Source organism: Sturnira hondurensis, unplaced genomic scaffold (assembly GCF_014824575.4).
Source record: "Sturnira hondurensis isolate 20B ecotype Veracruz unplaced genomic scaffold, ASM1482457v3 Scaffold0000880, whole genome shotgun sequence".
Lineage (NCBI taxonomy): Eukaryota > Metazoa > Chordata > Mammalia > Chiroptera > Phyllostomidae > Sturnira > Sturnira hondurensis.
Window position 1 is genome coordinate 2,509,810 of NW_028073511.1, and position 27,131 is coordinate 2,536,940.

Below are 27,131 nucleotides of genomic sequence, written 5' to 3' on the forward strand. Positions count from 1 at the left end.
TTGTCCTCTGATTATTTCAGTGGGTCTCTTTCCACCCAGCTCCCCATACTTCCCCACTCATTACTATTTCCTCTTTCTGAATAAGAAAATGTCTGGGCAGAGATCTCACAGATGTTTAGGAAGGCTTTGACTTACCTTATCTTCTCTCTGAGAGAGAAGTTTGTTTATTTACTGAACAGAATGTGGAATGCGATGTTTGCAAGCTCACCCTGACTGGTCAGCTCCTGGAAGGACAACTTTGCTTGTTCCCTCAGTTTGGTTCCCCTGAGGAGTGAGAAAAATAGACAGTGTTTTGAAATGATCTATCCATGCAGCCCCTGCTTTATTCTCCCTCCCTCCTCTGGAAAAAAACACACACACACACACACAAACAAAACACTAGATTGCCAAGCAGCAAAAACAGCAGGCCTCTCCCACCCCCAGGTCTTCCTGTCCTGGGGCACCCAGACCAGGGCCATTCACATCATTCCCAGGGCTGGCCCTGCCTCCTGTGCAAAGACTCCTGTGAACAGAAATGGGGAAAGTCAGGGGAGAAGCTCTGAGGAACCCCTGGGACATGGTCCCTCTAAACCTACATCTGCAGCCACCACCTGGATCCCCTCATTCACTTCCACTCCAGGCTTGGTCCTAGTCCCCACTCACCTGAGGCCCAGCCTTTCGAGAGAAGGACACAGGACTGAGAACACCAGGCCCTTGCTCAGGACAAATCCAGAAGTCAGAATAGTGGCCAGCATGGGCAAACTGGAAAGGTCAAGGGCAAGAGGTAGGCCTGGAAAGTCAAGCGCAAGCATTGGTGTCCTAGGTTTGACCCTCCTGAATCCCCAAGGGTGGGTGTCTGCCAAATGTTCTGCTCTGAAGCTCAGCACACTTCCCTGCCTCTTGGTCAAGAGAGTAGCCAGGCAGGGTGTTGCCCACTGGAAGCTGGGCTTTATTTTTCCCATAATCCTCTGCCCTGGCTTTCACCCTAAAAAAATCTACCTGGTCTTCTGCCTCTAATAGCTCCCTCCTGTGTACCTCCTGCACACAGCTCCTGGGTCACTCTGTACTGAGCCCTCACTCTTCCACTCTAGGGGCCAGGGGAAGCTCTTCCTGCCCCCACTGCCTATAGGACAAAGTGCACAAGACTGCATGGCACCAAGGCTCTCACAGTCTGAATTCAGTGGCCTGCTTAACCCTACCCACCTCCTCTCCACTCAGCCGAACTGTCTACCTTTGTAGCTGACACACTCTGTGAGGGCATTCCTACCACCTGCTCCTGGCATAGCGGTCACCCCTTCTTCTGCATTTATTACTCTTCTGCTACCTTTTCTTCCCCTAGGTAGTGTTTTCTACACTCACCTCCATTCCTGTGCTCCAGCAACCCTGAGTAGGGAAGGACTTCTGTTGATCCCATTCCTATAATTTCAAGGAAGAGGCCTTTGATTACTCAGATTCCATTCACACCTGGGCCACATTTTCTAGGCAATGCCTTGTCATCAGGTGTATAATACACCTTTATGATCTGAGCTCCCCAACCCTCAACTCCTTTCCTCTGTGACTGGTGGATGAGACTTTAACGGTTTTGATGTAGTAATATTCAAGGCTTGCTTGAGGACTTCAGGAGAGAAATAGTAGTGAAGGTTCAGGATTCCCTCCGCCTGCCTGGATCAGGAACCAGTCTTTCATGTGGTCTAGCCTGGCTCTCTGGAACCCACACGAGAGGCATGAGCCAAGAGCCCCAGTTAATAACCCCAAAGTGTTCTGCTTTGAGGTGGGCTCTGTGCAGCAGCCCTCATTCAGATACAACTTACACTGAATCCAGATTGCCCTTTAGGGTTGGTTCTCTTAGGTAGGCGCCACATTCCAAAAGAGATTAAAAACTCTTGAGGGTCTTGACTGGCACAAGGCCCCTACTGGGTGCCCAGAGAATGCTTGGTAAAGGCGGGAAAGCATACCCTGAGCTTGCCAGGCTGTCGGCACAACCTGGCTGCCTTAACATGAACTGGACAGGGATCTACAAGATGTTTGGAACAATTTTTCTTCTACAGGCTAAGCAGCCATCTCCTAAATTCATTGTCATGGGGTTGTACTCTATATTTAAGGGATCAACATTCACAGGGTCCTAGAAGGTCAAAGGTGGGAGCAACATACAACACCATCCAATCTAACCCCTAAAGAATAGGATGAACAGGGAATGTCAAGGTCACTCAGTAGACAGCAGCAGAGCCAGCACAGGGACCCATGTCTCCTGACTCTTTCCTGTGTATTCCTGTGACATTTTGCTGGTCTCAGCCTTCAGAGTCCTGTCCAATAAGCCTGGCCTAATTTTTCATCTCTCAGCCCCCACGTCCAGCCAGCCCATCACAGTCAAGTGGTCTGCTCACCATACCCATTACAAGCCCTGCTCTTGCCTCCGACCCATCGCAGAGGTCCATTAGGCAGGGAACTTCCCTCCTCATGCCTCCCATGGCCCACCTGCCCTCCCTTAAATTCCCATTTCAAGTCTCTCCTCCTATAATTGGGTTGGATGGACAATATCCATCACCTCCGAACAGCATCACATTAAGTAAGTTTCTTTCTGTGCCTACCAGCTGCCATGCTCTCCCCCACACAGAAAAGTGAAGGAAAATACAGAAGCATTCCCCACAAGTCACTGAGGGTAAGTCCATTTATTCCTGGACAAGCCCAGCACCACGCCAGGGAGACCTCTCCATCCGTTTGTTTGAACCTAACTAAAAGCAGTGCCTGGCTGCCATCCCCTCTTCAGGCCCCCTCAGGGTTTACCACAGGTGTCCTTCTCAGAGGGCTCTGTCTTTGTTGCCCCTGGGAGGCCAGTCAGCCCTTCAGGAAGGAACGATCTGTCCTTGACTCAGCTTCCTTGGCTCCGTCAGCCTAACGTTTTCTCCGATTGCTGCTATGAAAGCTCCACTGGTTTGTGGTTTGACAAAAATAATTATGTTTACATTTATTCTGTATTAAACTTGATTATCATTCTCTTTCAACAATATGTGCTCAGTTATTTCCATTATTTCTCTTGTTGTCTTTAATAAGACTTGAGTTAAAGAACCAGGTAGCTATTAAGTGATGGATTCAGACCTGGGGGGCCCAAGCTGTCTATTGGAGTGGGTAAACTCTGCCAAGGGTCCAGTATAAGGCCTTTGTTTCTCTGAACTTCAATGTGGAGAAACCCAGAGAATTGGAGCCACTGAACGTCACACCAGAGAAAGCCTAGAAGAGAACAAGGAGCCTGCTCAAGGTCACTGTGTAGGTTCAGGGTTGAGAGGGAGGGGAAATCCAGGCCAGAGTACTTTTTATTCTCCTGCGACAGCCCCACTTACCTTTATAAAGAACAGCAGTTTTAGTACTTCCACATGTACAGGTACTGAGACTGAATTAATAAAATGTTCCTGGGTAGAGGACATTGGAACTGCTTAATCGACGGTATAAATCATTTGAGGAGTCTGAAGACTCCACCATGCAGGACCCAGGCTCTTAATTACTGGGCACTACTGGATGTTTCTAAAAAGGTGGAGGATTTTGTTGTTGTTGTTGTTGTGTGGGTTCAGTAGCTTCCCTCCACTCCTGCCTATAGCACTGTCATTTTGCTTTGTCAGCTCTTTGTTTCCAGACACTACCATGAAGTTCAGCTTTAGCCCAGCCCTGCCCTGATACTCACACATTTTGGGTTACCAGGAAGTGGATGAGCAGGGTCCTGCATGGTGGAGCCCTCTCCAACTCACTGGCTCAAGACGAGAAGGTTTATTGAGAAATGTGAGGCAGAAGTATTAGGTTAGGTGGGTAGACAGGCTTTCTAAGAAAAGAGGGGGAGAGCTGTCAGTGCCCCCACCAACAAGAAGCAGTTCAAGGTCAGTGAAAGTCCTTCATCTTTCTCTCTAATATCTGTTCCTTGTCTGCTCCCTTTTAAATCACTTGAGAAAGGGGACAGTTTTTACTGGCCACACTGGGCCCACTTCCAGGATTCACCAAGGACAATCAAATCAGATGGGTCTCTGTCAGATGCCAGCTGCACCTCGATCAGCTGAGAGACACAGTGAGCAGTGTAACCTCTTTGAGCCTTCTTCCCTTGTAAAACGGAGACAGCAGAGATGCTGGGCTATACGTGGTTGGCATTCAGTTATCTGGTTTCTCTCTCGGGTACTCTGCCACAAAGAGGATTTTTGAAGTCACCTAGTCCAATTTTCTTGTGTTATCAGGCAAGAAAACTGGGACCCAGAGAGGAGCTATGACTCCCAAAATCACAAATCGAGACAATGGAAGAAGCAGGTGCTCTGATTTTGGGTACGGAGCTTGTCCCACTACACTGTGCTCGCTCTCCAAAGCAGCCCTGGTGGCAGATGGAGCCCTGGCCTGTGGCTAAGGAGCTCAGCCTGCACAACCCTTTCCTCTTTGGGCTCTTGCTGCTGCTCACCTTTGCACTGTACCAGCTGAGGAGGCAGGACAACAGGGTTCTGAGGGGAGAGGTCAATCATACACTGATACAGCCCCAAGTCCTGCCTCCAGAGCTCAATCACTGTGACCATGAATATGGTGTTGGTGGGAAATCCTCTAGTAGGTATCTCCCATTCCGAGCCCAGTTTAGGTCCCTGTTTCTAGTGTTCTTGCATAACAGTGTCTCTGGGAGGCCTAGCTCTCCACCCCCTGCCAGACCTCCAGGCTGGAGTCCTGTAACATAATGTTGTAAAAACAGGGTATGCCAGTTTCCTTCCTTCTACCAGGCACATTGGCTCCTCATCTTCACCTGCAGCTTGGAACCCTAGAAGGAGAAGTCAGGGTGCTTCAGGGAGCCAACGTTTCTCCCACCATCCCCACCTCTACAGACCATCTGGCAGCTACAAGAGGGCAGACGAGAGTCCCAGTAGGTTCATTAAGCATTTAGGAATAATTTAGAATTTCTTTTTTTCTAAGTATGTTTTATTGATCATGCTATTACAGTTGCCCCATTTTTCTCTCCTTTATTCCCCTCCACCCTGCACTTCCCTCCCATATGCACTCCCTGCCCTTAGTTCATATGACCACTATGAAATGGCTCAGCATTTTCAGCAATACACAAGTACACACATATGGAACAAATGAGGCTCCGTATTGATCATGGTTCAGTGTTTGAATCTAGGTGATCAGTTTGTGGTGACTATTCCTTCTATGTTTTGTAGATTGAAAATTTTGCATAGTAAAAAGTTTTAAGAAAGTAAAAAGAGAACTTAACCAGTTTTGCCTTTCTGCTCTACTCGATTCCTCAGACATGCCCCTTGCTTTCAGGCTACAGTACTTTGTGTCAGCCCCTGATGTCCCCATCTGAATGCTCTTCCCACTCCTCCCCACCCATGTCCATTCCATTTGACCCACAGGGGAGTGTACTGAGTAGTTCCAGCCTCCTTTCAACCCTCAGTATCACTGATCACCCTACACTTCGTCACATCATCGTTGTCGTCATCGTCATCATCATCATTGTCATGCACCATAACTTTTAAGAAGCACTTACTAAGCCCTAAATACTAAGCCAAGTGTTTTACATCCTCTCCATTCCATCTGCTGTGTGCTGGCAGTTTAACTCTTAGGACAACCCTCTGAAGTAGGTACTATTTACAAATGATGAAACAGGCTCAGAGACGTTAGGATTTCTTAAGGTCACATATGTGGAAAGTGGCAGAAACAGAATTTGAACCCACCTGTCTGGTTGCAGAACCTCTATTCTGCAATCCCTCCCTGCATCTTGCTGGACTTCTGCTGTATTTTGTCTTCATGTTGCCACTTGGCCCCTTTCTCATTATGTGCCTTTTCCCCTCCTAATGCTCCTCTACCTTAGCGCCTACATGTTCCATTAAGGGGAGACTGTGCCTTGTACTGCTTTACATTTCCCAGGGGCCCGGCACAACAAGGAACAGTTATTTGGTTGACTTCACATAATTTTCCCAACTTTGAGATGCACTAGATCCCTGCTGGGTCAGGATCAAGCAGCACAGTCTGCATTCATTATCTTCCTTTTCCCATTCCAGTCCTCCTAAATAAGTAAAAGAAAATCCCTCTTAGTAGGTGCCTCCCTCGACTACCTGCATCTCTCTTCCTGCCTTTCCTTACCTGAGACTCACAGCAGCAGCAGTAGCAGCAGCAGCAGAGACAGCGGCAGCAGCCATGGCCACCCCCAGTGCCCTGTTCTCTCCATTCCATCTGCTGTGTGCTGGCCGTCCCAAGGGCCGTCCCAGTTGGTGAAGGATGTGGTCCATTTGGGTATTTTCTATCTACCCTGCAATATTTAGCTGTTACTTTGCAATTGAGAAACCCCAAGGAAAGTGTGATGACAGGGACAGGTTCAGGAAAATGCAAAAGGAGAAAAGAGAGATTACTGCCCTTGCGACACCTTCCTTCCTGTTTTCATTATGCCCTAGCCCTATTGGGCAACACTCAATAGCTCCCCATTGTCCACCACAGCAGTTCTAGACTCACCCCTCTGATGTCCCACCTCTGCTCCACTCACTTCCTCAGGTCACCAAGACATTCTCATCACTGGACACTGACCACTACTACATCCCACAACCCCTCTTGCCACTCTCCCTGTCTGGAATGGACTGTACATTCACATTTGGTTTGCCCTTCAAGGCCTGGTTCAAACCTTCCTGATGACGTGCCTTCTTTAATCTTACTCCACACCAGGATTCTCAAGTATGGGCATGTGACTGAGTCACTCGGGAAGCCTGGCAAGCACACACATGCCTGGGCTCTATCCCCAGAGACTATGATTTGGTAAGTCTGGAGTAGGCCCAAGAATCTGCATTTTAACAAGCAGCCCAGGTGATTCTGAGGCAAGCAGTCCAAATAGCCAATACCTATAAAAGCTCTACACAAGCCCTGGCTTCTCTGGCTCAGTGGACTGAGTGCTGGCCTGTGAACTGAAAAGTCGCTGGTTTGATTCCCATCCAGGGCACATGCCTGGGTTGCAGGCTGAGTCTCCAGTTAGGGGTGTGTAAGAGGCAACCAATTGATGTATCTCTCGCACACCCATGTTTTTCTCCCTCTTTTTCTCCCTCTCTTTCCTCTCTCTAAAAATTAAGTAAAACCTGCACCCAGATTCTTTGCTCAGGTTATCTCATTTAATCCAATCAGCTTTGGGAGATTGTGTAGTGAATATCTTCCATCTTTTGGGTCTGCATCACCCAGTGCCTTTTATTTTGGGGGGATACGCCCCAAAGTGTGGGTGTCCCTAGGCTACAGAATTCCACTTCCCTCTCTGTTGATATGGAAGCAAATTCCTCCACCTCTTCTCCCTGGTACCTAGGGCACAAGCTTGTGACTTGACCCAAGCTTGGCAAAATGCATGATTCTGCCCAGGGTTCTGGATCCTACGCCTGTGATACAACTTGGCAGCACCAGCTGGAGATGACAGCACCTTAAGAGTCCATGAATAGTATGGTAGCAAGTAGCTCATGGCTTCAAGTGTGCTGGGGCAGTGGCCTGAATGGCAAGCTCATCTCTAGACTGTCTCATGCTATAACCTCCACTGTGGCCTCTGCTGTCCATTCTCTCTTGGTTTCTGCTGTTTTCTAAACCTGGTCCTTCAGCCTTCTTATTGACTCTATGAACTACTGATATCTTTCTAAATTACCTTGCCATTTAAGATAGCCAGAATTGGATTCAGCTGTTGGCATCAAGAATCATGACTGGTACTGGTTATTTTGCCAATGAGACGATGGGGAATATCTCCAGAATGAGGCCCGGAGAGATTAACTGTGTCAGTTGAGATCAGACACACTTCAAGGATGTTGTAGAGATGAAATTCAAACTGGTGTTGTTTAATTCCAAGGCCTGTGGAATTAACCACATTACACTATTGTATTAGTTAAAGCCCCAACAAGAAGCAGGGGGCTCTCCGAAACTGAGTAATTGAGAAGTGTTTGTTTGATCAGAGTAGGGTGGTATTTCGGGAAATCAGTAAGGGATGCGACAATTCCCTGAGGCTGCTGACGGTTGTGATCCATTACCACCTCTAGGCCTGAAGGGGTAAGGGGATTGCGCAATTGCCCAAGCTTGGAGATAGTGGCTCTTTGGTGAGGGGCTTTGAAGGGACCTCCATTAGAGCAATGCAGCCACTCCACACAGGAACCCAGAGGATAAAAACCCTGCCCTCATTCTCCTCCCATTTTCTGCTCTGCTTTCATGCTGCCCACTTGCTAAACCCAACCAGAAGCTGGTAGGCAAAGGAGCCTGCTGATTTAACCCACCTTGGCCAGGAAAGAAAAGGATGGAAGGTGGGCCTATAGGTGCAAATGGGAGAGCATCCAGCATAACCATTTGTCTTCCAATTTAGTGCACGTAATTTCTCAGGCAAATTTAATGTATTGGACTTAAACATGACTTAATCTATAGTTAAGCATGCTAACTCATGCAGTTGGTTATGGTGTTTAGTAAAGAGCATGATGACCTCTTGGAACTCCATCTTCCAAATAAGCTTGAGGATCACTTGGAGAGAGCCACTGCTGTGATTCATCAGGTATGGAGGGAGCCCTGGAACCTACATTTTAAACAAATGTCCCAAGAGACTCTGATGCAGGTGGTCTAAGGACTAGAGTTAGAGAAACACTGCCCTGAAATCTTCTACATTTAACGATGGTACCTCCCTTGCCCTGGCCTTTTTGTCAACTTCATGAACAGAGACGTCATTGGACTTGCTAAACTGCAGGTCCCAGGGTCCCAGACCAGTAACCTCAAAGAGCAAACACTGCACACCCTGTGGTGTGAGCTGCCTCTGAGCTGCTCGGCTCTCTTAGGCAGGAAAATAGATGAACTAGGACGAATGGTTTCTGTAAGAACTCCTTCTCAGAAGACATGAATTCCCTTAACACACCTTCTGATGGACTCAAAATTGGGGCATGAGAGACCATCTCTATGGGTTCAGTGCCAACCTCCTGGAGGCTTCAGACAGAGCAGTTGTTCTCCGGTTGATGAGGGAGTCCTTACACGGTGGCAGTGGGATACAGATAGGACAGAGTAGTTGCAGGGGGCGGCTGAACCTTAGTACTCGGGTACCTTTTTGCACAGCAGTGGGCTAAATTTATGCTCATTGTAGGAATATGTTTCCCTAGCACAAAATGGGTTGTGTGTTGGAAGGTGTGTTTGTTCTTGGGGAATTTGATATGAAATTGGCCTTCACCATTGCTGAGTTGTAATAGAAGGATCCATCATTTTCTCCCCACTGATAGGGGACTCTTCTGTTTTAGAGCCAAAGGAGGTAGGAAATTAGAAAGTCTTGATTTAAATCTGTTGGATTTTGCCAGACACAGGTGGGCCTGGACACCTATTTCATCAATGATCATGAGGGACTCAGAGAGGCAGACCTAGAAAGGAAAATGAAAGCAGGGTGGGGAACTGAGAGTGCACATAGGGAAGAGCCTCCAGAAGCCTAAATGGCAAGATCTTGTCACCCCTGACTCTTGTGTGATACGAAGAAAAGAGGCATTTAGAGGCATTACAGCCAGAACTCTTGGCTATTCTCTTCTATACGGGCTTAGTCTCCAGTAAAGGAACTCTGTAGTTTTTTTATCCTACCAGCAAGTGGTGACACACTACTCATGTGGCCTCGTTCCAGACACTTCTGGAGGCAGACACTTCTCTGCCTTCCCAGAATTGTTCTGAAGATCCAGTGATGACACAACTGATAGGCAAATGATATTCTCTATCAGTCCTACCCAATCCTCCCAGTATTGTCCCAGGATGCTGCATTCCGGTTAACTTGTTTTTTTCTTCCCAAATATGGAATTCTCACTGTGGTATCATGTCTTCTCCTCATTCTAAGGTTTTTCAACACCTTTCTGTTGGAAAGGGCCACTGGTAAATGGAGCAATCCAAATGTCTGATTCTAGAAGAAAGGAAGGCCGCATAAGCTAGGAGAGCAGATGCTTCTATAGTGCAGCTCTGTCTGGGTCAGGCCACAGTGCTGTGGTCCAGAACAAGGACCAAGACAGATTCAGCAGCTATGCCCTTGTACCTTACAACCCCCCCCCCCCACAAGACAGCAAGCAACAGTGAAAAGCACTGGACTCTGTATTTATTCTTTTAACATTTATTTATTTATTTTTAGAGAGGAGAAGGGAGGGAGAAAGAGAGGCAGAGAAACATCAATGTGTGGTTGCCTCCCACACACCCTCCACTGGGGACCTGGCCCGCAACCCAGGTGTGTTCTCTGACTGGGAATGGAACCAATGGCCCTTTGGTTCACAAGCCAGCTCTCAATCCACTGAGCCACACCAACCAGGGCAGGACTCTACCTTTATTTATTGGAAACCCTAAGCCTCTGGTAGAATGGAGGCCTGGGGCATATTTGAAACTGTATTTTTCTCTTCTGATGGGGCAAAGCACACACCCAAGGTTATTAGTGAAATGGGGCAACTCAGTGGGCCAGGAAGTTGGGATCATGAGCCTTAGAAATAACCTGTGTTACAGATTCAGCTCAGGCATTGCTCCCCCCTCCTTTTTGTCCCCTTTCACAGTCTTCTTCTAGCAAAACTGCCAGGTGGATATGGATGGAGGTCACAGGGCATTATTGTGGGTTCATGGATCTAGGGCCCAAATGACCTCTGTGTGACAACCAACAGGACAGTGAAGATCAGGCTCTTGGTCAGGATTCCACACACCACGATAGTGATGATACTGATTGGAGAGATCCTGGGGGAGAGAAGAGATTTAATGCTGCTGCTGGCAATGGCACTCCCTCACTCTTGAGTTTCACTCCACAAAAGTTCTTCATATCACTTATTTTATTTGTATAGCTTCTTCCAGAACCTTTCTCCATACTGACTGGCCCTGTGCATTCAGTGTCCCATTGCCTAAAACTACTGATTAGAAATAGATTTACTAGAAAATATAAGGCCAGAAGAAACAACAAGGAGAAGAGGAAGGTTGATTAAATTTCCCTTCCTTCACTGTGATGAGTAGAGAAACAGAGAGGTCCCAGAATCAGGGAACCTAGTTCCTATCCTCAGCATCATCATCTACTTCCAGGGAGAGGCCTCTCATCTCTTTGGTCTCAGTTTCCTCATCAATCAACTGAGAAGAATCCAATCCTTATCAAAATTCCATCATGAATTTTTATATATTTTTACCAAAAATGATTCTAAATGTCTTGGGTAAATGTCAGTAGATAACATTTTTAAAGAAGAAATAGAGGTGGACTTCCAGCCAAGATGGAGGCATAGGTAGATACACTTTGCCTCCCTGCACAACCATAAGAAGGACGACAACAAATTTGAACACAAAATACAACCAGAACTGCCAGAAAATCAAACTGCATGGAAATCTGACAACCAAGGAGTTAAAGAAGACACATTCATCCAAACTAGTAGAAGGGGCAGAGATGGAAAGCTGGGGTGGAGAGGACATGTGGCAAGGCAGCAGCTGGAGGAGTGGGTGGGCGAGGTAGCAGCTGGTTGTCCCAAATGTGTGTGTGGATAGACCAGGAGGAACAATTGAGGAGTGAGACAGACCATGAAACCCAGGGTTCCAGCGCAGGAAAAGAAAGCCTCAAAAATCTCTGGCTGTAAAAACCAGTGGGGGTTGCAGCAGCAGAAAAACCTCCCAGTACAGAGGAGAGTCCATTGGAGAGACCCACAGGGTCCTGGAACATGCACAAACCCAGCTACCTGGAAATCAGCACCACAAGGGCCCAATTTGCTTGTGAGAAGTGGGGGAAGTGACTGAAGGCCAGGAAAGAGCCAAGCAGGGAGCATTGTTCCCTCTATTACCTCTGCCCCACATATAGTGCCACAACACAGTGTAGTGGGCTGCCCCACCCTGGTAAATAACTAAGGCTCCTCCCCTGACAACATAACAGGGGCACCAAGACAAAGAAATATGGCCCAAATGAAAGAACAAATCAAAACTCCAGAAAAAGAACAAAGCAATGAGGAGATAGACACCCTATCAGATACAGAGTTCAAAACACTGGTAATCAGGATGTTCACAGAAATGGTTGAGTATGACCATGAAATAGAGGAAAAAGTGAAGGCTACACAAAGTGAAATAAAGAAAAATATACAGAGAAACAACAGTGAAGGGAAGGAAACTGGAACTCAAATCAATGATTTGGAACAGAAGGAAGAAATAAACATTCAACCAGAACAGAATGAAGAAACAAGAATCCAAAAAAAATGAGGAGAGGTGTAGGAAACTCTGGGACAGTTTTAAATGTTCCAACATCCAAATCATAAGGATTCCTGAAGGAGACGAGGAAGAGCAAGAAATTGGAAACTTATTTGAAAAAATAATGAAGGAGAACTTTCCCAATCTGGCAAAGGAAAAAGACTTCCAGGAAGTCCAGGAAGCTGACAGAGTCCCAAAGAAGTTGGACCTAAGGAAGCATATACCAAGGCACATCATAATTACATTACCCAAAATGAAAGATAAAGAGAGAATATCAAAAGCTACAAGAGAAAAGGAGACTGTTACCTACAAAGGACTGCCCATAAAACTATCTGCTGATTTCTCCAAAGAAACCTTGCAGGCAAGAAGAGACTGGAAAGAAGTATTCCAAGTCATGAAAGGTAAGGACCTACAACCAAGATTACACTATCTAGCAAAGCTATCATTCAGAATGGAAGGGAAGATAAAGTGCTTCTCAGATAAGGTCAAGTTAAAGGAGTTCATCTTCGCCAACCCCTTATTATATGAAATGTTATAGGGACTTATCTAGTAAAAAGAAGATAAAAAATATGAACAGTAAAATGACAACAAACTCACAACTATCAACAACTGGACCTAAAAATACACAAAAACCAACTAAGCAAACAACTAGAACAGAAACAGAATCACAGAAATGGAGATCACATGGAGAGGGGAGAGGAAGTTATCAGCAGGGAGGGGGAGAGGGGAGAATGGGAGAAAAGGAACAGGGAATAAGTAGCATAAATGGTAGGTACAAAATAGTCAGGAGGAGGTTAAGAACAGTATAGGAAATGGAGAAGCCAAAGAACTTATATGTATGACACATGGACATGAACTAAGGTGAGAGGGGAATGCTGGTGGGAGACGAGATGCAAGGTGAGAAAGAATAAAGGAGAGAAAAAAAATGGGACAACTGTAATAGCATAATCAATAAAATATACTTTAAAAAAAGAAATAGAAATGAGTGAGGACACTTAGCCTATCTAGATTCAGTAGACATGGAAATAGGTCATAGCACAAGTAACTGGTGTGACAAGACATGAGACAAAAAGAGAAATAGGGAACAGTGAAGCAAATCAAAATTCAAAGACAGATGTAACATTATATAAGAATTAACATCTAAGGAGCTCAATCAAGAGCCCACTACATAGGCAAGGGTTGTTTAGTAAATAGTCTAGTGGTACCTAGATACTAATACAAAGAGAAAGTCATCTTTTCTACAATTTCTGCAATAGAAAATAATCACACCTCCCAAAGATGACTAGAAATTTAAATAAAAATTTTAAATAATGAAACATCACTGGGAAATAGCATCAAGCACAATTAAGAAATAAAACAAAGCAATAATTTCAGGATCAACGTTTGCCTACACAAAACTGAAAACCGAATGTACACTGTAGCAAAGGGACAAAGAACATAATGGCCATAGAAAACTGGAAATGGCCCTTTGGCATTACATCCAACTCTAGCCTACAAAAGTGTCCTGACTCACCATCTCACTAGATGTGGAACGTGGCCTGGTCAAGTTCAGCCAATGGTAGTGCTGGCAAGGGTGTGGGGCAGGGGCCAGCTGGCCCAGTGCCTCTGCAGCCCTCTTCCCTGCGGCCCTTGAGCCCTTGTGCCCTCGTGCTGGTTTGAGCTCTGCTGCCTAAAGATCCCAGCTCTAGACTCGGATAACTCCACCTCTTTCCTGTCTCTCCTGCCAGTGTCCCTCCTTATCCTATGCCAACCTTTTAAGATTTTCATGCAGGGAGCTCATGGGTGCATTCACTCTCCCAAGGCCAGTACCTAGCCCTTCCAGAGACTGCAAAGAGTCAGTCTGCCAGACCTCTGAGTGCCTGGCAGTTCCCTGCTTTCCCCCCCTGAGACAGGCAACTCTGGGTGTGACCTGTGGGTCCCCAGGGCCCTCTGCAGCACTGAGTCGAAGTTCCCCCTGTGAGACTCAGCTTGGTTATGACACCCTTTACTAGGCTTCCTTCTCTCCTGGTCCACTTCCCTAGTGGTTTTATCTGGTATCACTTCCTAAAGCATCTGCATGAGATGTTTTCCACAGCCTGCCTCTGGGGAATGCACCCTAGGTCAGAGTGACAAGTGACTTCCTCAGAGGGGCCTCTCCATCCATCCCCAAACTGGGGTCCCTGCTCTTCCATCACCTGGGCAAACAGCTCCCTATATTAAATTATATTGTTTTCACACAGCTCAGTGGCTTCTGCTTTCCTGCCTGGACTCCAAGAGGCTATCACAGTTTATAATTAGTTAAGATAAAAGTTAATAGATAAAAGAGGTGGGGCGGGGGATACTCTAGTAGGAATGTGGGCAAAGGCTATACATGCTCATTTACATACTAGAAATTAAAAGTTGTGAATACAGAAAAATGTTGACCCTCAGTAGATCATTTATTTTATTTCATTCACAGAGATTCAATGAGCACCTGTTACATACCAGGCACTTAGGCTGGTGCTGGTGAAACAGTGCAAGAGGAAAAGGCAACACCTCTACCCACAAGGAGCTCATTATCCACAGTAAGAGAGAAACTGCCAGTTCACATCTATTTGGGCAGGAATGTTTTAGAAACACTAAATCTGCCCTAGCTGATGTGGCTCAGTGGGTTGAGTTGTAGCTTTGGGTTGAGCTTGCAAACCAAAGGGTTGCTGGTTCAATTCCCAATCATATACCCGGGTTGCAGGCCAGGTCCCCAGTAGGGGGTGCATGAGAGGCAACCAATTGATGCATCTCTCACAGATTCATGTTTCTTCCCCTCTCTTTCTCTCTCCTTTCTCCTCTCTCTAAAAATAAATAAATAAGATCTTTTAAAAAAATAAAGAAATGCTAACTCCTCCGAGGCCAGTTGGCAGAGACACTGCTTCACTTACGCCTTATGGACCACACTGCAGATTATTTCTGGTCACTGGAAGAGTGTTTGGCAAGATGTATGCAGGGCAATAAAAATGTTCAAATTCTCTCAACAGTAACTTTGTCTGAATAAAGTATTTCAAAGAAGAAAAAGACATCTGCAAAAATATGTCCAGCTCAGAGTTAATACTATAAAAAAAAAGGAAATAATCTCAACATCTCAAAACAGGCACATGATTATGCAAATTACAGTTTTTCCACTGATACAAAAGTAGGCATGCGTTGAAATTATAATTACAAAGACTAGGTAGCAGCATCAAGAAGAGTTTAGCATGGAAAAATAATGAAAATGTTTAGAATTATTATTGTGTTAAAATACATAAACATGAATTAACATTGGAATTCAGCAAAGGTGCCATTTTCCTGCCTTCTCTGGCATGAGAGGAAACAGAGGGTGAGTTGGGGAATGTGGCAGCCTCACTGCCATGCTCCTCCTAACGCTGGCACCACCTCCTTCCTCCCCCGGAGAAGTCCTACCAAGTGACTTCAGTCTGCTCCTGTGCTGCCCCCTCCCCCTTCCCCTACTCCCCACATCCTCTCAGCACATGGACTGGGAATCAAGGGCTAGGCGTCTACACCAGCCCCCTCCTCCAGAGACCTGGAAACCATACCTAATGACATCCATCCCATGTGTGGAGTTGACTATCAGATTAGGAGAGGAGAGGCTGACAGTTGATGTGGACCAGGGTTGAGTCACAGTGTTTGGGCTGATAGGAAGCTTGCTTCGGGCCTTGGTGGTGATAGGAGAAGTGGTGGGAATCCCGGCCACCTTCTCAGGAGGATTACTGTTCGAAGCAGGATCTGCAAGAAGACACGTTGGATGGATGGATGAATGATTGGATGGATGGTAGGGTAAATGGAGCTGAGGAGGGACATGAGCAGGGACATTCATCATGCAAGGTTTTCTTTTGCTGAGATTTTAAAAAGAATGTATGGGGCCAGCCTGGGTCAGAGAGAGGAAAAAGGGAAGAAGGAAGGGAGGAAAAGAGAGGAGGAATTTTCTGTTCGTCATTAGAAATGCCTGCTATCCTTCACCAATCCATAGGCTGTCTTCTTCACAAACAAGTCCTTGATTACTCTAGCTTTTACCATTCACTCCACCTTATACTCAACCACACCCATGGCACATGGCTTCACAAGCCATCTTTTATTAATATATTGCATATGTTTCCTTGTCTTCCTTAGGCTTAGGATTCCTCAGGCACTAGGAATTTGAACTTGTCTCTCTTTCTTCTGCCTTCCTTAATTTATTGGATCAACATCTACTTCAAGCTTACTGTGTGCCCCACACCACATTAATCACTTGGGGATACAGAGCCAAGCAAAGCGCTGGCTCCTCCCTCAAAGTGCTCAGAAATCAATAGGGGAGACATAAGTAAACTGGCCACTACCACCCAGGGAGATAGTGTTGTCCATGAGAGGGGATACAAAGTGAGCTCTGTATTTTGAGTAGCCTTACTGCCCAAAATGGGAGTCATGGACCACAGCACCAACGTCATCTTTGAGCAGATCAGAAATGCAGAGTCTTGGTCCCACCCCAGACCCTTGGAATCAGTCTGCATTTGAAATAAGATCCCCAGGTGGTCTGTGCCCTCAGTAAGGCGTGAGAAGCACTGCTATGTAAGCACTTCGGAGGGCCATCAAATGCATCCTTGGGAAGGGGAGAGTGGATCCCAGAGGCTTCCCAAGGAAACGACTACATGGAGACCTGAAGAATGAGACCAAATTATCCAAAGTCTTCCACTCATCTTTTGCCGTACCCCTCATCCTGTAAGAGCAACCCAAATTAGGCTCTGTCACCCAAGAGGAATCCCATACATAAAAACCACTTTCACTATTGGACCAAATGCCTCTCAGGGACCTCGAATGAAGGACGCGGAGCTTCTGGGAGAAGGACAGGCTACTGGATACCCTGAACCACAGCTCTGCAGTGCTACCACCACAGCCCCCTTCCGCCACCCAGCCTGGCCCTCCCCATCCTCTACCTCCCAGTCCCTGGTCACTCACCCTTTTTCACCACCAGGCGGACTAGACGGTGCAACATGAAGGGTTCTTTGGGAGGCTGGTAGATCACACACCGATATAATCCCGAGTCCTCCTGTCGTAGGTCAGTCATTTGGACAACCAGTAAACCTTCACCGGGGATGTCTTCTAGGGAGTACCTCCCCACCTGGACCTTGTTGGTCTGCCCGGAGCTCCTCTCTGTCCTTGCCAGTGTCAGAGGCTTCTCTCCTTCTTTCAGCTTCTGCCACTCCTTCTGGCTGCTTTGGTACGTTTCTACATCGAAGGGACATTCCACTTCCAGGCTCTGCCCCTCCATTAGTTCATACTTCTTCTCCTTCGATTTAGCTACATCTTGGAGATCCGTAAGCAGGGAATCAAAGTTAGGCTCTGTGAGGAATAGCTTTCCTGTCTTTGGAAAAAAAGACGGAAGAACCACCTCCTTTTCTTGCTTAACTACCTATTTTTCAGACAAGAACCTTTTGGTCTGCAGCAAAGAGACAACTTTCTCTGCAAGCCAGCACCAGACCCCAGGTCTTTTCACTGTGAGTAGTGGTGTGTGTGTGTGTGTGTGTGTGTGTGTGTGTGTACAGAGAGTGAAGAGTGGACATGCAGACATGACACCAGCAGACAGTGACTCCTTCAAACAGCTAAAGGAACTTAATCTAAGTCAAGAGAAAGATCAGTTCAAGAAACTATTGGAAGAACACTGAGGAAACCATCTTGAGGACATGGTGGACATAGATATCTGACTTTCTGGTATTCCCCTATGTCTTCTTTGGGCATCAAAGCACCTCTTTCTCAGGGGACCAATCCTATGTGTCTTTACTGATAGGGCTGTCCCCATTCTCAAGGGTGGACACATAACACAGGCTTAGCCAATTAAAGAGCCGTATCACCCTGGCCACTCTGGTTGCTTTGACAATGGGCACATGACTGGGGCTGAGCCAACTGGAATGCCCCCAGAGACTGCTGTAGCTATTAAGAAGAATGCTCTTCCTTACTCGAGTTGATGTGTTAGTGGGACATGAAACTTCAATTGCTATATTCTACTGGGGGCAACTTTCCTTCCCTGAGGACATTGGGCAATGCCTGGAGACATTTTTGGTTGTTGGATCTGGGAGCACAGGGTGCTACTGGAATCTAATTGGTAGGGGCCATCCTACAATGCACAAAACAGCCCCATAACAAAGAACCATTCCGCCCCAAATGTCAGTAACACCAAGGCTGAGAACACTTGGGTTATGTACTGACAATAGTTGCAATCGTACTCTTAGGGGCTGAAGCAGATGAACCACCCAGAATTGGGAGTGATCTGGTCTGGCTGAAGTAAGCCTTCCTAGTGGGAGACCCAAGTAAAATGGGAGCAAGAAGAAGATCCGGGTCTATGTTTTCAACTGGACACAACAGGGACTACAGTTTATCCAATCAGACCTGGGATACCTTCCTCCATGGAGCACCAAATATTAGCTGGACAATAATGCTGAATTAAATTGCAGTTCAGGCCATCAGTTCCCTACAGCTACTACTGCTACTATTAACACTATTGCTGCATATACACACTTCCCTCCCTGAGCAGTAGCTCTGACAGTATACATTGTTGAGAAATGACAACTGCCCCTTCGATGGGGTCCCCGGGCTCATCACAGCCCACCTCTGTGCTGGATGGGCCAAGAGCTCTAGCAGGCCCCCGCTACCTCAGCCTGACCTTGGAAAGACCCAACTCAAGGACTCCTGAGGATTTTGAGAGGGAAACCAGGCTTGGCCAATTCCTCTAGGATCAGACTCTGGTTTCTAAGTAAACCTTGAAAATAAAATTCCTGGTGAGTCCCATGAACCTTGGTCAGAAATGCCATTCTAAGGGACAGGTGAGCAAAAGCTAAGGGTTGTCTTAGACCAAGTTTGGTTCCCTCATTCATTCACTCAGTCATTCATCAAACTGTGGGTGAGAACCTGTTCAGTGCCCAGCACTGTGATGGGCTCTGAAGAAAATACACATGCTCCACTCTCCACCTCTGTGACATTAATTTAAGAATCCCTAATCTCTTAATTCATGTTATAGGTGAATGATTTGCCAACTCCCCGGGCAAGGTGGATACTATGGTCTGAAAGTTACTGTCCCACAACAATGTTGAAGTCCTAATCCCCAGTGTGACCGTGTTAAGAGGTAGGGTCTTTGGGAGATGGTTAGGTCACGAGGACTTTTCCCTGATGAGCAGGATGAATGCTCCCGCTGCACCATGTGAAAACTCGGTGAGAAGTCAGCAGTCTGCAGCCTGGAAGAGGGCTCTCACCAGACCCCAACCATACTGGCACCCTGATCTCAGACTTCCTGCCTCCAGAACTCTAAGAAATAAATTTCTGCTGTTTACAAGCCACACAGCCTATAGTATTTTTAGAGCAGCCCAAATGGATTAAGACAGTAGGGACTACAGGAGACTGAGACTGCTTGCAAACTTGCCCATCTGTTGAGAATAGAGACAGTCAGAAACCGATGCTGAAGTGCTACCTGTGCACCACTCCTTCCACCATTTCAAGAAAGAAATTCCTTAAGTTAATTTTCAAAAGACTAACAAATACCATTTATTGCTAACTAGCAACAGTTATTGCTGTTTTAAATACTCTCTCATTTAACCTCCATAACTTTGTCCTTTAGTCTTCATAATGTATGAGATTGACACTGCTGTTCCTGTTTGAGAGTAAGGAAACCAAGGCACAGGTTATTTAATAAAGCAGAGGTCACTAAGTTGCTTGCCCAGATTCCCACAGTACAGAGTGGTAGAGTCAGGACTCCAAGCCAGACAGTCTGACTCTAGAGTCAGCCCTCACCCTCTGAGCTCCCTGGCCCACAGTAGCTGTCTGCTGGGGACTAGTGCAGTCCCAGCCATGTGTGAAAGGGTGCCAAGTGACTCTGTTTCCTGGACACAGAAGCTGGAAGGAGCTTTTAGATAACCCTGAATCCATCCCCATAGGGCACAACAAGTACATAACCTTCAACCCTTCGTCTTCTCCCAATTCTCCTTTGGAAAAACATGAATGAGACACAAAGAAATGCACTTGTCCATGAGAAACAAACCCCACTTGAACCACATGGATTACCACCCCCGATTCTCCTAAGTTTGGGTAGAGAAAGCCTGCCTGGCATAGCTATTGGTTGACTCTATCCCGGGTGGTCATTTCTCCCGGAGCTTCAAAAGAAAAGGGAAACCTTTCTCATGGTGGAAACTTCCAAGGTCCTGAGCAGACCGCAGCTGCTCACACCTCCTCCGTGCCTTACCTAAGAAGAAGGACATCCAGAGCAGCCCCCAGAGCCTGGTCCTCCTCATCCTTCAAGGGCACCAACTCGGACTGCCACCGTGGCTCCTGAAACAGCTACAAGGCAACACCCTGATATAGCGGCTCCAGAAAGTTACACAACAGGATATGATACTACTATTGGGAAGTTCCGAGTCCACTGATGTTTTCACCACTGGTTGCCTCAGTGCCAGACGTCAAAGACAACGCAAGAATCCAGAGACAAAGCTCAACTCTCAAGTAAGCCTGTCCAGGTTGCCAGTTTTCTGTTCTCTGGGGACAAAGACAATGACCTGTTCAACCAACCTCATAGGATTGTGGTGAGAGTAACATTTTTGTATAAACAAACGTGAGGCATAATATTATCAGTGAAACAGAGAGCTGCCTAGCTCTCCAGAGGTGCTCTCTCCCATCCAGTTCAGCACAGGTCAGAGTGTCAGGCACACAGAGAGACAGGTTGGAATAATAATGCTTCACTTTTTAGGTTTTTGTGAGGACTAAGTGAGATCTATATGGAAAGTGTACAGTGAGGTACCTGACCCAACTTATTTCCATATTCTGTCCCTACTCATGCTCACCCTGTTTCTCTCAGCTTTTTCTGATGCGAGGTCCACGCCCTCTTCATCACCAGGTTGGCCCACCACCTGGAGCTGCCCTCAGCGTTCTGTAGGTGTGGCCTAGGTGTGGGAAACCCCAAAAACAATTTGAGAGGACATGGCCACCGCTAAACAAGAATAGGCCTAGATTTTTTTGAAAAGGAAGAAAAGAGCGTGCTATAGGACAGGACAGCAATGAAAAAAGAAATAAACAGGTTCCATACCAGAAGCAATAAAATGCAGATTCGATGGTGTGAAAAATCAAATCAATAGCAGAGAAGATTCACATCAGAAATACTTCCAAATACAAAATGAATAAAGACATTTTGAAAAGCTCAGAAGTATATTGGAGGACAAGTCACAGAAATCCAGCCTATAAATAATCTAGAAATAAGAGATGTTCTTGAAGTAGAACATGGAACAAAGGGACATAAATGAGGATATAATGTATATTAAAAAACTTTTGCCCTGGATGGTGTGGCTCAGTGGACTGAGTGCCAGCCTGTGAACCAAAGGGTCACTGGTTCAATTCCAGGTCAGGGCACATGCCTGGGGTGCAGGCCAAGTCCCCAGTGGGAGGCACAGGAGACCCCAGCCACACAGTGATGTTTCTCTCCATGTTTCTCTCCCTCTCTTTTTCCCTCCCTTCCCCTTTCTACACATAGATAAATAAAATATTTTTTAAAAAGCCTTTCAGTACAGTGTGGCAGCCATAGGTAACAATATTTGAAAGTTGCTAAGAGACGAGATCTTAAAATTTCTCACCACAACAAAATAATTTCTCATCACAACTATGTGTGGTGATGGATGTTAACTAGACTTATCATGGTGATCATTTCAAATATACACTAATATTAAATCATTATGTTGTACACCTGACACTAATATTATGTTGTATGTCAATTGTACCCCATCTAACAACTGTCAAAGTGTTTTCTCTGTACCTAGGAATCTGTTTCTACTCCACTTGTCTATTTATTTTGTATTTTTTAGATTCCTCATATAAGTGAAATCATAGGGCACTTGTCTTTCTTTGTCTGACTTACTTCACTTAACATAATACCCTCTAGGTTCATCCACGTTGTTGCAAATGGTAAGATTTTATTCCTTTTTATGGCTCAGTAAAATTCTGTTGTGTAAATGCACCACATTTTCTTTATCTAATCATGTATTAATGGACACGTAGAGTGCTTCCATATCTTGGTTATTATAAATAATGCTGCCATTGACATACAGGTGCATATATCTTTTCAAATTGGAGTTTTGGATTTCTTTGGATAAATACCCAGCAGTGAGGCTGCTGGGCCGAATGGTGGTTCTGTGTATAATTCGGGGGGAACCTCCGTGCTGTGTTTCACAGTGGCCGCGCCACTCTGCGAGCCCATCGAAGGGTAAATCTTTACGGCACTGGGGTGGGCGGCGGCTTGTTCAATATGACATGTAAAGCACACAAAGGGAAAAATAGATAGATTGAACTTCATCAACATAATAAACTGTGTGCTGCAAAATGATACAAACTTGAAAGTGAAAGAACAAGCCACAGAATCAGAGAAAATATTTACAAATCATATATCTGATAAGGGTCTAGTATCCAAAATATAAAAGAACACTACCAACTGAATAATAAAAAGATAAATAAACTAGCTTTAAAATGGGCACATTTCTCCCAAGAAGATAAAACAAATGTCCAACATGTATTGTTCTTGGTTCACCTTTATTGGGTGATATCCTGATAAATATCTAATAATTAGCTTTCTGAAAAGCAGCTTCATTCATAGCAATTGCCAATTTCTATGGTATAAATACTCTTGTGATGGTTGATAGCAAACTACTAGCCTGACATCGCCAAAAGTGGAGTGGAAAAGAATTGCTTGCAACCAGCTTTTCTAAGCATATTAGTCAGTGGAAGTCTCCACTGAGCAAAATCATTTTGCATTTACTACTATACCAATAAAAATTCTAGTCATGTAATTGAAATATAATATAAATGTATAAGTAAACTTCCAAAATTATTGGTTATTAACTATGACATGCTGCAAATTGGTATTGAGGTTAATGGCAAAAACCAAACAAAATAAAAATAGAATATATAAAATAAATGATCTTCAGCCCCAGCTGATGTGGCTCAGGGCATTGAGTGCCAGCCTGCAAACCACAGGGTCACTGATTCAGTTCCCAGTTGGGGCACATGCCTGGGTTGTGGACTAGGTCCCCAGTAGAGGGTGTGCAAGAGGCAAGCACACATTGATGTTTCTCCCTTATTTCTTCTCTCTCACCTCTATCTAAAAATTAATAAATAAAATCTTTAAAAAAGAATATATGATCTTCAAATGCATTTTAGATGCATCCACTTCAACTTTAACTCTACTGTCATTTTCTATTCAATCTCAGTATAAAAGCATATTAAGTAGATTTCCCTCTTTCGTCAACTTTTTCTTGCTTGTTAAAATAATTTCTTTTTTAAGTTTAAAATTTTTATTTATATTGTAAGTGTATTTTTAATTGCAGTTGACATACAATATTAGCTTCATGTGTCCAACATAGTGATTAGACGTTCATATACCTTACATAGTGATTACCCCAGACATTTTCTTAATCTTAAAACATGTGATATATATTCTTGCCATCCCATAATTAAACTATTCTTGTGTTGAACATGTAGTAACTTTTGGATTGTTCACAAATGTGTCTCTTCTCTTTCCTGGCACTTGGTGGGTTTCTACCACCATGCAGCCTCGGAAGTCAGGGATGGCCATGAGATTGGTTTTGATCAATGAGTTCTGAGCAGAAATCTGTATCAGTTGCAGTGAGCCTTTCTGTGTCTGCTCAGAATTCACCATATTTCCTCTTCCTCTAAAGGGATTGTGGAAGTTTTTATCAGTCAATTCTCTAAGTAACTTGACTGAGCAGAACTTTGAGGGTTCATTTGCATCAGAAATGAGGTATGAGGGGCACATTTTTGTTGGGCCAAGCCAATGAGATTGGAGGGGGAGGAGAGAGGTTATGGTTCTTGTAACACAAGCTAGTCCACCTTGACTATTACAATACCAGTTAAATCTTATTCACACATTTGATAAGATAATGTCCAAAATATGTATGTTTCCTTTTTCATTTTGAGTTGTAGGAAGAAGTAGTGTGTTCTACATTTTGACAAGTATACATAGGTGTAGAACTCATGGGCACGGTGTGAGGACTATATTTATTCTTCCAAATCCCTAGCCCAATATTTGGGCACTTATGTTACATGTCATTTTTCCAGAGTATCCTTCTGCTAGTACGACCTTAGCATAGTACCAGTAAACTGAAAGGAAGCAACCCTGTTTCAGCCCCAGGAAGAAATTAGGGAAAGTAAAAATGTGAGGGAGACCTGGCTGATGTGGCTCAGATTGAACGACAGCCTGGAAACCAAAGGGTTGCTGGTTTGATTCCCAGTCAGGGCACATGCCTGGGTTGCAGGCCAGGTCCCCAGTAGGAGGTGTGTGAGAGGCAACCACACATTGATTTCTCTCTCCCTCTCTTTCTCCCTCCCTCCCCCTCTCTCTAAAAGTACATACATAAAATTTTTGTTTAAAATTTGAGGGAGAATTTCATAGCATGAATAAAAGGGAGAATGCAGGCAAGAACAAGTTTTTGAAACTTTCTAAAAGCACCTTAGTTCTTTATTCCATTGGTCAAAATTACATGTCTGTGTGTATTAATGTATTATATATATGCATGTATGCATGACACATATTAGACCTTTAATTTAGATTTGGTCCCTAACATATACAGATATTAATTTATTTGACCACAATACATTTTAATTTTGAACTCCAGTTTCTCAAAAGTATTTAAAGATATTCATTGCCTTAGTATTGTAGTAGTTTAAAGTATATTAGTAATTTCATAAAATGCTACTAGATTATGATCAATAATCAACTCAGTTATGTTAAGGATTATTACAGGCCCTGGCTGGTGTAGCTCAGTGAATTGAGCGCAGGCCTGCAAACCAAAGGATCACAGTTCAATTCCCAGTCAGGGCACTTGCCTGGGTTGCAGGCTGGTTCCCAGCATGGGACGTGGGAGAAGCAACCATACATTGGTATTTCTCTCCCTCTCTCCTTCCCTTCCCCTCTAAAGATAAATAATTAAAATCTTTTTAAAAAAAGAATTATTACAGAAATGTTACACTTTTTGCCTTGGCTGGTGTGGCTCTATGGATTGAATACCAGCCTGTGACTGAAGGGTCTCGGGTTCTGCTCCCAGTCAGGCAGGGCACATGCCTGGGTTGCAAGCCAATGTTTCTCTCCCTCTCTTTCTCCCTCCCTTCCTTTCTCTCTAAAAATAAATAAATAAAATATTTTTTAAAAAAGAAATATTACACTTTTAAAATTTTACCAAAAGGTCCACATGAAAAATAATGCTGACTTTCAATTTTATGTGGATTATAAGAACCAATTCATATAGACACCAGTTATTTATACAATAACAATTTTCATTTTTACTATATTTCACTGATTATGCTATTACAGCTGTCCCATTTTCTCCCTTTATTCCCCTCTGCCCTGCACACCCCATCCCACTTCCATTCCCCACATCCCTTGGTGCTTCTCCATTTCCTATACTATCCTTAACCTCTCCCCTGTCTATTCTCTACCTACCATCTATGCTACTTATTCCCTGTACCTTTTCTCCCATTTCCCCCTCCCCTTCCCCACTGATAACCCTCCATGTGATCTGCATTTCTGTGATTCTGTTCCTGTTCTAGTTTTTGCTTGGTTTGTTTTTGTGGTTTTTTAGGTTCAGTTGTTGATAGTTGTCTGTTGTCATTTTACTGTTCATATTTTCTACCTTCTAAGTGATAGTTTTGCTAAATAGAATAATCTTTGATATAGATCCTTGTCTTTCATGACTTTGAATACTTCTTTCCAGCCCCTTCTTGCCTGCAAGGTTTCTTCAGAGAAATCAGCTGACAGTCTGATGGAAACTCCTTTGTAGGTAACTGTCTCCTTTTCTCTTGCTACTTTTAAGATTCTTTCCTTATCTTAAAGATTCTTATCTTTAATCTTGGCTAATATAACTATGATGTGCCTTAGTGTGTGTTTCCTTGGGTCCAACTTCTTCAGGACTCTGTGAGCTTCCTGGACTTCCTTAAAGTCTATTTCCTTTGCCAAATTGGGGAAATTCTCCTTCATTATTTTTTCAAATAAGTTTTCAATTTCCTGCTCTTCCTCTTCTCCTTCTGGCACCCCTGTGATTCAGATGTTGGACATTTAAAGTTGTCCCAGAGGGTCCTAAGCTTCTCATTTTGGGGGGTGGGGGGATTATTGTTTCTTCATTCTGTTCCATGTGAATGTTTATTTCTTATTTCTGTTCCAAATCATTTATTTGACTCTGTTCCCTTCACTGTTGGTTCCCTTTATTTCACTTTGCATAGCCTTCACTTTTCCTCTACTTTGTGACCACACTCAACCATTTCTGTGAGCATCCTGATTACCAGTATTTTGAACTGTGCATCTGATAGGTTGGCTATCTCTGCGTCACCTAGTTGTACTTTTTTTCTGGAGCTTTGATCTGTTCTTTTATTTGGACCTTTTTTTTTTGGTCTCAGTGCACACAGTTATGTAGTAAGGGGTGGAGCCTTAGGTATTCACCAGGAGGGGGCAACCCATATAGCTGTATGTGGGGGAGGGGTCTAAGAGGGAACAACTAGGCCCGCTCAGCTCTCAGCAGGCTTTCAGTCACTTCCCCCACTTCTCACAAGCAAATTGGGCCCTTCTGGTGCTGATTCCCATGTGGGTGGGCTTGTGTACATTCTAGGACCCTGTGAGTCACTCCAGTAAACTCTCCTGTGAGGCTGGTAGTTTCTCCTGCCGCCTCAACCTTCCACAGTGTTTTTTTTCAGTCAGTGGCTTTAAGGCTCTATTTCCCTGCACTGGAACCCTGAGCTGCACAGTCTGTCTCGCTCCCCAGTTGTTTCTCCCCGTTTATCCTCATGCAGATGTGAGACCACCAGCTCCACCAGCCTCTGCCTCACCTGCCCCGGTCTGCCAGCCACCACCTTGCCGAGGGTCCTCTCTGCCCAGATGCCTGTCTCCATCCCTCCTACCAGTCTGGATGAATGTTTCTTCTTTAACAAAATTGGTTGTCAGACTTCCTTGGTTATCAGACTTCCATACAGTTCGATTTTTTGGCAGTTCT

General features: G+C 44.9%; 2 protein-coding genes across 3 annotated transcripts; both read right to left on the bottom strand.

Moving 5' to 3' along the window:
* Positions 1–217: 217 nt before the first annotated feature.
* On the bottom strand, positions 218–6,160 carry LOC118993911 (triggering receptor expressed on myeloid cells 3). Its single transcript, XM_081833787.1, is given in 8 exon segments — positions 218–264; positions 643–671; positions 673–769; positions 4,409–4,540; positions 4,543–4,626; positions 4,629–4,659; positions 4,662–4,753; positions 6,076–6,160. Coding segments are annotated over 8 exon segments (597 nt in total).
* Positions 6,161–10,206: 4,046 nt separating this feature from the next.
* On the bottom strand, positions 10,207–20,416 carry LOC118993510 (triggering receptor expressed on myeloid cells 1-like). Of its 2 annotated transcripts, none has more exons than XM_037055993.1 (4): positions 20,341–20,416; positions 17,068–17,426; positions 15,672–15,861; positions 10,207–10,653 (listed from the first exon to the last, which is right to left on the bottom strand). In XM_037055993.1, exons 1-4 carry the CDS (start codon positions 20,385–20,387, stop codon positions 10,548–10,550), a joined length of 702 nt encoding a protein of 233 aa, XP_036911888.1. In that variant the 5' UTR covers positions 20,388–20,416; the 3' UTR covers positions 10,207–10,547. The 2 variants fall into 2 exon arrangements, with proteins under 2 accessions (XP_036911888.1, XP_036911893.1); XM_037055998.1 differs by having other exon boundaries at positions 17,068–17,415; positions 20,339–20,416.
* Positions 20,417–27,131: the final 6,715 nt, after the last annotated feature.

Coding starts and splice junctions, on each gene's coding strand:
- LOC118993510 (XM_037055993.1), bottom strand. CDS start 20,387: ATGAGGAGGACCAGGCTCTGGGGGCTGCTCTGGATGTCCTTCTTCTT. Junction 17,427..20,340: donor CTCTGGATGTCCTTCTTCTT/AGGTAAGGCACG, acceptor TTCCCTGCTTAC/GGATCTCCAAGATGTAGCTA. Junction 10,654..15,671: donor CATGGGATGGATGTCATTAG/GTATGGTTTCCA, acceptor TCTCTCCCCCAG/GATCTCTCCAATCAGTATCA.